We start from the raw sequence: 9,699 nt of genomic DNA on the forward strand, positions 1-9,699 counted from the left end.
GAGAAGATAGCAATTTAATGCTCTGTGACTCCCTTTTATAGGAACCCCCGTCCCCTGGCTGTTGGTATCAGAGACCTGTAAAACCAGTCATTCTATCCTGTACAGTCTGCACTTATTCTAAGGGACAATTCACTCGACATCTCATCAGCTTAATGATATTACAGCTATCCAATGTTCTCCTTAATCATTTTCCTGGATTATAAATGAAATCAAGGCAAAAACCACTTCTAGAAAACAAGCTATATAATAAGCAAATTTGGTATTTGATAACCAACCTCAACATTTGAATGTTTGCAAATTACATGTACATAAAATGTCTGTGAAGCTACTCATAGCTTTGAGCATTCTAGGCCCTGCATTTTAGATGAAGTTTTAATATTTAATATTTTCCTTTTGTAGGGGGTCTTATGCTACTGCATAATCGTTTGTGTTAAATGTGTAATTATATGTGTACATATGCTGTTCGACTAGAATTCCCCATTCATCCATTCACACACAACATAATATAATCCCGAGGTTTATTGACAAATGGTACAGGTTAGGCTATAACAGTGCTATAGCAGTGTTCTGGTGGTCCCCAAACTAGGCTCTATTTCTGCCTTCTGTCTGTAACACTTTTATATAATAATCAGATGTTTCATTTCTGCATACATTTTAAACTATTTAAAGTTCAAACATTTTGAAATGATCCAGCTCAAATTATATCTCAGTCTCAGAAAAGGGTGAGAATCAGTTACCAACAGAGTGGGACTAGATTACATCTTGTAATTATATTTCTGATGAACACATGTAAAGTACTGTGTCACATGCAGATCCATGTTCACCACATGAGGTGTACACATACGAAATTTGAAGTTCTTACATTAAGTAAGGACCCACAACATGACCATGAGAACAGGGGGTTATACATCTACAGGTTTCCTTGTCAGTAAGTACTAACGACATGTCTGTCAATGCTTTGTGAGTATTTGTTGCATTCTCTACTTCTTAATTGTTATGAATTCAAAGAACATCATCTGTAAACAAGAATGAAAACCAAACAATGATGTCATTCCAAAATGTCATTAGGATAAATACATTGAAATGTGTAATTGCTAAGTATTCCATATTCACAATAATTTTGAATTAACAATGCTTCTTAAAGTGCCACAATATGTCACCATTATTGCTTGAAGTAGTATTACACACCGAGCCATATCATAATACACAGACAGCAAAAAATAATCTAAAACCTAGTTGCAATTGTCACCAATGAGCCAGATTAGTCACTAGTGTATAAGGATCTGTGTTTGTCATTCACAGGCAAAGCAAGTGTTAATTGAATTAAAAACCCATGAGTTTTAGTTTCTAGAAAATAAGATTGTATCGATATCTGTCAAATATTTTTGGTTTGATAAATCCCTGTGGTGGTACTCCAATGGTGATTTCTTGTCGGTAATAATTCGTTTTCGGCATTATAATGATTTGATTGATCACTAACAATTTCTGCTTTGTATTTTGTTGACAGAGTTTTGTTGGCTAGGAAGTCCTAAACCAACCCCTCAGTCCTCACTTCTACCCCCAGACACTGCATTTATATTGTTGAACCAACATGCTAGATTACACAGACCAAGTATGAAATATACAAGAAGTGTTAAGTAGAACTAGGTAAAGATGGGTATAGATAGAAAAGGCTGGGTTCACAGAGCATAGGAGGAACAGGGTCAAAAGTGTGTCTTCTTCAGAACAGGGTCAAAAGTGTGTCTCCTTCAGAACAGGGTCAATAGTAGTGTGTCTTCTTCAGAACAGAGTCAAAACTGTCCTTCTTCAGAACAGGGTCAAAAGTGTGTCTTCTTCAGAACAGGGTCAAAAGTGTCTTTCTTCATGGCACCTCTACAACACAGTAATTATTTTACATAACAGAATCTAGTAAAGAAATCATTTCATCATACAAGTGTTCTGTAACATATATGGCAAAACAAAGATACTGACTTTTACCAGAAGATACAATATCTTAGAAATGCTCAGTTTTATGAATTTGGTTTCTTTTCCCAACAAGTTTAGCATATGATTAAAGTAGGTCTTAAACTGTTTCTTACATTTCTGTTTTTGTAGAAAATGGTGGTGAAAGGGGATGACTGTGAACAGAGTCTGTACAATAAAGTACGAAATTCAGAGTATACACGTCAGAAACAGGAACAGACTGTTCGAAGACTTCAACAGACACTTGCAGATGTTAAACGCAAAAACTCTGTAAAGATACGACAGGAACTTTCAGAACGACAGAGAGAGGAGAAAGAGTTACAAGAAAAACTAATCCGAGAGAAGGCAGAATTGGACAAGGTAAGTGGTAATGGACGGGGTTGGAAGTTAGGATTGGGCTGGTAAGGGATAGGTATTAATTGGAAGTATCTAATTTTAACCAGATTTTGTCAATTAATGGAAAGATTTCAATGAGGTTGGTTAAAGAACCACTTCCTAAGTTTGTATTATGTTATTAGATTATGTGATTTACATGTGGTTCTTACGGTGTATGAACATTTATCAACACAAACCAACTATTTCGTGAAGAACTTTGAAAAGTGGTTTTGTATGAGTCATTTGGGTGGGTGTGATGATCATGATACCTCTTTCTGTATATTGAATAAACAAGTTTCTAGCTGGTGTGTTGGTTAACCTGCCATCTCCTCCAATCCTCGTACCTATATAATTTTGTTACCACAAAGGGAGGCCATCTATAAACCCCTCACATGTCTGTGATAGCTCCAGAAATCCTGAGACGACCAAATATTCCATGCATTACACAATCACAGAACACCTCTCACTGTGTCCTCCCTGAACCTTTAATGAACAGGTTATCAGAGAAGGAATTTCACTCTTTCACATCCACACAGTTCCCCTACTTTTAGTGATGTGTATGAGCATGAGCAGTAGAAAACTACCTGTGTCTTCTAGTGCAAGCTTCATGAGTTCATTTGTTTTATCAGTTTTAATATTGATCATTCAACAACAGTCCTTTAATATATATATATATATACAAGTGCTTCAGGTGTATAAGGGATGGATGCCAATTGAAATAAGCCCCCTATATGGGATTTCAGATGCAGGATTGTGAACATGAGTTACCTCCCATAGTGTTAACATATTATAGTATTTAAAGCAAAGTTACATATTGATATAGGCCATGATAGGTCAAGAAGATGATTTGGTTCTCCAGATCTTCTACAAAGAAAATCAATATCCAATAACAGGGTAAGGATTGAGGATATCAAATAGGAGGCCTCGAGCTAAATAAATTTGCAATATAGGACGGTATGATGGTCGAGTGTCCTGTACCAAAAGTTGGTTGCTATGACCTATATTGTAACCTCTGACCTTAATTGTAACATTTTTGTCCTGGATATCACTTCTTTTGGGGTGATACAAACTGCTATAAGATGAACCTGATCTGCGCATAATTATGATGTTACGGCAGGCAGCTGAATTCTGATTGGTCAGTTGCAGGTTTCACAATTAATTCTCATATTTCACCAAAGCTGCATGGCCATAAGATGTGTACCTCATGGTAACCATTGAGGCGTCATGTAGTGCTTAAGAATACTTGTTTACTATTGGTTCAGCTCCTAACCATTAAATAGGGACTCTACAGTTTCAGTGAACTTTCTATTGCCCCCGCTCCTTACCATTAAGTCAGGGCTCTACAGTTCCAGTGAACTTCTGTTGATTCAGCTCCTGACCATTAAATAGGGACTCTACAGTTTCAGTGAACTTTCTCTTGATTCAGCTCCTTACCATTAAGTCTGGGCTCTACTGTTTCAGTCAACTTTCTATTGATTCAGCTCCTAACCATAAAGTCAGGGCTCTACTGTTCCGGTTCAGTTTCTATTGATTCAGCTCCTAACCATAAAGTCAGGGCTCTACTGTTCCGGTTCAGTTTCTATTGATTCAGCTCCTAACCATTAAATAGGGACTCTATAGTTTCAGTGAACTTTCTATTGATTCAGCTCCTAACCATTAATTCTGGGCTCTCCTGTTCCAGTGAACTTTCTGTTGATTCAGCTCCTAACCATTAATTCTGGGCTCTCCTGTTCCAGTGAACTTTCTATTGATTCAGCTCCTAACCATTAAATCTGGGCTCTCCTGTTCCAGTGAACTTTCTGTTGATTCAGCTCCTAACCATTAAGTCAGGGCTCTACTGTTCCAGTGAACTTTCTATTGATTCAGCTCCTAACCATAAAGTCAGGGCTCTACTGTTCCGGTTCAGTTTCTATTGATTCAGCTCCTAACCATTAAATCTGGGCTCTACTGTACAAGTGAACTTTCTATTGATTCAGCTCCTTACCATTAAGTCTGGGCTCTACTGTACCAGTGAAATTTCTATTGATTCAGCTCTTAATCATTAAGTCTGGGCTCTACAGTTACAGTGAACTTCTGTTGATTCAGCTCCTAACCATTAAATCTGGGCTCTACTGTACAAGTGAACTTTCTATTGATTCAGCTCCTAACCATTAAATCTGGGCTCTCCTGTTCCAGTGAACTTTCTATTTATTCAGCTCCTAACCATTAAGTCAGGGCTCTACTGTTCCAGTGAACTTTCTATTGATTCAGCTCCTTACCATTAAGTCAGGGCACTACAGTTCCAGTGAACTTTCTATTGATTCAGCTCCTTACCATTAAGTCTGGGCTCTACAGTTCCAGTGAACTTTCTATTGATTCAGCTCCTTACCATTAAGTCTGGGCTCTACAGTTACAGTGAACTTCTGTTGATTCAGCTCCTAACCATTAATTCTGGGCTCTCCTGTTCCAGTGAACTTTCTATTTATTCAGCTCCTAACCATTAAGTCTGGGCACTACAGTTCCAGTGAACTTTCTACTGATTCAGCTCCTTACCATTAAGTCTGGGCTCTACAGTTCCAGTGAACTTTCTACTGATTCAGCTCCTTACCATTAAGTCTGGGCTCTACAGTTACAGTGAACTTCTGTTGATTCAGCTCCTAACCATTAATTCTGGGCTCTCCTGTTCCAGTGAACTTTCTATTTATTCAGCTCCTAACCATTAAATCTGGGCTCTCCTGTTCCAGTGAACTTTCTATTGATTCAGCTCCTTACCATTAAGTCAGGGCACTACAGTTCCAGTGAACTTTCTATTGATTCAGCTCCTTACCATTAAGTCAGGGCACTACAGTTCCAGTGAACTTTCTACAGATTCAGCTCCTTACCATTAAGTCTGGGCTCTACTGTACCAGTGAACTTTCTATTGATTCAGCTCCTTACCATTAAGTCAGGGCTCTACAGTTCCAGTGAACTTTCTACTGATTCAGCTCCTTACCATTAAGTCTGGGCTCTACTGGTCCAGTGAACTTTCTATTGATTCAGCTCCTAACCATTAAGACTGGGCTCTACTGTACCAGTGAACTTTCTATTGATTCAGCTCCTAACCATAAAGTCAGGGCTCTACTGTTCCGGTTCAGTTTCTATTGATTCAGCTCCTAACCATAAAGTCAGGGCTCTACTGTTCCGGTTCAGTTTCTATTGATTCAGCTCCTAACCATTAAGTCTGGGCTCTACAGTTTCCTTCTGAGCTCCTGATAAGTGCTACATCACTACTCTAGTGATCAGGCTATTTAACATTAAATTTCATTAAAATTGCAAAGTAATATTGATCTGTAGACCTCTTTTATTAATTAACAGAAGAGATTGTTATGTCAGGTCTTACTTTGAAGTTAACCTTTACTCAAATAAACTGGAATCTTAATCTAAAACATGGTTTTGTTACATATGGATGGATGTTATATGTAAGTAATGTATATCAGTACAATTAGCATACTTACCAATCTAAATGACTTGTTTTTGCAATAATTTTGAGAATTATAACTTGTACAGGTTACTGTAGGAGTTTGTTTAAGCTATGATAAATCTGTACACATATTTGTCACTGGTAAGTCACTGTGTGTGGTAATACAATAGAGCTTTGAAGATGTTTGGCATTCATACACTCAAGATTTATGTTGAAAACTAATCAGATAGCACACCCTGGGAGTCTTGGCCACCTTTAAAACAGAAATCGTAGGAAAGCGATTCATATTATATTGGTAAAGATTGTACTTCCTGACAGCAGAGTCATACGTACATGTAAGGATACCGGCTATCAAAATGACAACAGGATTTTTTTTTAAGTTACACATTTAAATATTAAGATCCTGTTTTTTTTTATTATTTGTTTAATAAGTCAGTGTTTGAATCTGTGATGTATGTGTCAAGCCAACACCAAAGTAAACTGGCACGCTTCATAAATCACAGGTAAAATGGACGGCACTTCTAATTAGGCTCATTTTGTCCAAGTCAACAGTATCAGATAGGTATAAGGCAATTATTAGTAATAATCTTTGACAATATCAGATTAAGTTTGGAAATCACCTGGTCAGCTTAAAGTCTCAAAAGGTGGTGGAAAACAGTGATGATCACTGTCTTTAATGTTCAGTTCAGAATTCTATTGATCGGGATTGAATTTGAGAAAAGGAAGGTGAAGAAAACTATTTTGTATAGAGGTTTATGTAATAGATATAGAGGTAAATAAGTCTGAGTAATTCACTTCAATGTTTCCTGGAGAGTTATCCATACTTAAGGTTGTCATCTGTTCACCACTCCCAGGGTTCATGAGGAAAAGTCCCATAGAGAGAGGCTCAGAGAAACAGGCCATATCTACCCTAGCAGGGGGGTTATCTCACATCTGTTAAAACAGTTTTTTATTGACTTGAAGTTTGAATAATGATAGGTGTCACACAGCCTCTAAATATATTCCCTATTATATCCTACAATGTGCTAACCTTCAGCTTTGTTCACTCTTCCTAAAACTTCTTTGTGCAAAATCTTGTAATTATCAAATATTCTTTTCTTTGAAATTTTAGAGCTTTTGAACAACAATTTAATAGAGAAAAACATTCAATAAAATTCATTTAGTATTTCGAGTATTTAATTACTATCAACATTTCAGTAGTTGGACTGGAAGAATTCCACTAATAGCTTTCTTACAGCTCTGACAGTTCTATACTGTTTGCTTTTTTTGTTGTATTTTTTTGTTGGTCTATTTATCTGTAATTGTACCATATTAAATGAACAATGATGAGTATAGAATGAACACCATTTTTCTGTGGACAGACGTTCTGGTGCGTGAATATTTGATCACTGCCAAGAAAGTCTACGTATAGAACTCACTGTAAATACCAGTAACTTTGACAGATTTTTTGGGGGGAATTTAGGCACAAAATAAAAACAGCAGTAATTTTTGTATTGTTATAGATATGACATAGAAGACATCTGTTACTATAAATATCTTTCTTGAAGATAGTTAAAAACCATTGCACAAAAGGAATTATCTCATACACATGTAGTGCAAATTTCATCCTGTCATAACCCCCCGCCCCTTCCTTTCACATTTTTTATCTTTGCCTAAATTATTTAAATGTATTACAAACTATGGATAGGTCCTCTTATACTTTAGTGATCTTCTCAAGGGATAAACAAATAATATATAATTGATGATATGAACAAAGACTTGTAAATAACACAGAGAAGATGAATGGCTGAGTTTTAGTCTTACATAGGATATCATAACTAGAACAACACTAAAAATAGAAGTTCTTTTAGCAAAAGTCGTGATTAATTTACAAAAACTAGAAGCATTTACATTTTTGTACAGGTATTTAAGATTGATGAGTGAAAAACCACGAATATTTTAAATTGTTCACATAAAGATTACACATACACTTCACTTAACATACCAGTTTTTACTACACCGAGTCAATTGCTAATGTCTAAAATTGTTTTACATTTTTAGGTCACCTGAGACAAAGTCTCAAGTGACCTATTGCGATCGCCTTTTGTCCGTCGTTGTCCGTCGTGCGTCCGTAAACAATTTACATTTTCGACTTCTTCGCCAAAACCCCTGAACCAATTTCAATGAAATTTTGCAGAAACCTTCCTTGGCCAAAGGTCAACAAAAAAGGTGCCGGTTTGGTCCCCAGCCCCCAGGGGCCTGAGGGGCGGGGGCCAAAAAGGGTCAAATTGACTAAACTTTCAAAAATCTTCTTCTCAAGACGCAGATATGGTTGAATCAAATACTCATCATAGATGGAAGGGTCTCGCGTTTCCCCCTGGGGAGGGGGTAAACTTTACTATAGTTTATATAGGGAAATCACATTTTGGACCAACATTTGTTTAATTTCCATTGGAGGTAATTCAATTTAGGTTAGCATTATCAGTATTGGATAGCAGTTTGATGGTATGCACATATATGAGCCCTGAATGACCCCTCTGGGCGGATGGGTGGGGCCAAAAAGGGTTGAATTGACTGAAATTTCAAAAATCTTCTTCTCAAAGACCCAGATATGGTAGAATCAAACACTCTTCATAGATGGAAGGGTCTTAAGATTTATGACCCTAGGGTCTCACGTTTAACCCCTGGGGAAGGAGGGGGCAAAAATTATTATGGTTTATAATTATAATGGCAAATGATACTTTGAATATTACATGTTAATAACTTGATTGGAATTATAACCCTGAGTTGACAGTTTGATACTTAGCCCCAAGGGCTGTAGGGTTGGGCCCAAAGGAGTCAGTGTGCTAAAAGTTCTTCATTTTCCTTGTTTAGAATCAGAGGTGCTTGTTTCAAATACTTTTTAGTCTTAAATCTGTATGCTAGATATTGAATAAGGTGGTTTTATTGTTTTTTGAATAATATTTTTGTTCGTGTTAAAAACAAAAATCAACTCCCTGTATAAATATATCATGGGCCTCTTGTTTTAATGTGTTGTAAAGGTGAAGACATTAAAAGATCTATTAATGGACGGTGAACACTTGAAAAGGTCATAAATTGGTTGTGTTCACCTGAAAAGTTCATAACTTTAAGATTTAGTCTTTAAGATTTAGTCTTTAAGTGCCTTAAATTTTATTTGTTATTTCTGAAAAGGCCCGAAGTTATGAAAAAATGATCTTAAATACCAGTTGAAATCTATTTCAATAAGCACAAAATCCCTGGAAAGAAGTTAGAAAGAATATTGATAAAAAAAATGATAAAAAACTCTTTAATTGCATTCAATAAGTAAAGGTCTTGTAAAACAACTTTTATCACATACCTGATGAATCTTGTTATGGTAATACAAACAATTTTCAGACCATGAAATACAACGTTCTGTATTACACATGTGCAATACGGAATGTTGTACTTACCTACTAGCCGGAACTACTTTTTATGGGAATCCCCATGTCATGGCGAACTGAAAAGTTCTCGATATTTGCAAAAAATATCAAAGTTTATAAAATCTTTGTATCAATCTCTACCAAATACAGAAGGTATGTGATTAGCAATCAACGCACTCGTGAATATATACGTCCGCGGAATAAACTCGCGCTTTCTGATTCGTTAGAAAAACACAAGTGTGTGGTCTTGCATATATATTTTTATGTAAGAATATAATGAATATAAGTAATATCAAAAAAGGTCTATCATGATCTTAAAATTTATAATTATGTAATGTCCCTAAAATAAGTGTGAAATATCTATATACAGAACATTGATACAGAAGTACAGAAATATTGAAACAGGAGTACAGAACATTGATACAGAAGTACAGAAACATTGATACAGGAGTACAGAACATTGATACAGGAGTACAGAAACATTGATACAGGAGTACAGAACATTGATACAGGAGTACAGAA

At 36.2% G+C, this 9,699-nt stretch overlaps 1 protein-coding gene across 2 annotated transcripts in view; it reads left to right on the forward strand.

Moving 5' to 3' along the window:
- LOC110443285 (trichohyalin-like) overlaps positions 1–9,699 on the forward strand; it is a 76,378-nt gene that overhangs the window by 31,892 nt on the left and 34,787 nt on the right. For both annotated transcript variants that reach the window (XM_021487421.1, XM_021487422.1), the window contains exon 13: positions 2,095–2,322. In XM_021487421.1, the coding sequence (XP_021343096.1) occupies positions 2,095–2,322 (228 nt within the window). The remainder of the gene's footprint in view (positions 1–2,094; positions 2,323–9,699) is intronic.

The sequence above is a fragment of the Mizuhopecten yessoensis genome, unplaced genomic scaffold, assembly GCF_002113885.1.
Source record: "Mizuhopecten yessoensis strain PY_sf001 unplaced genomic scaffold, ASM211388v2 scaffold716337, whole genome shotgun sequence".
In the NCBI taxonomy this organism is placed as follows: Eukaryota; Metazoa; Mollusca; class Bivalvia; order Pectinida; family Pectinidae; genus Mizuhopecten; species Mizuhopecten yessoensis.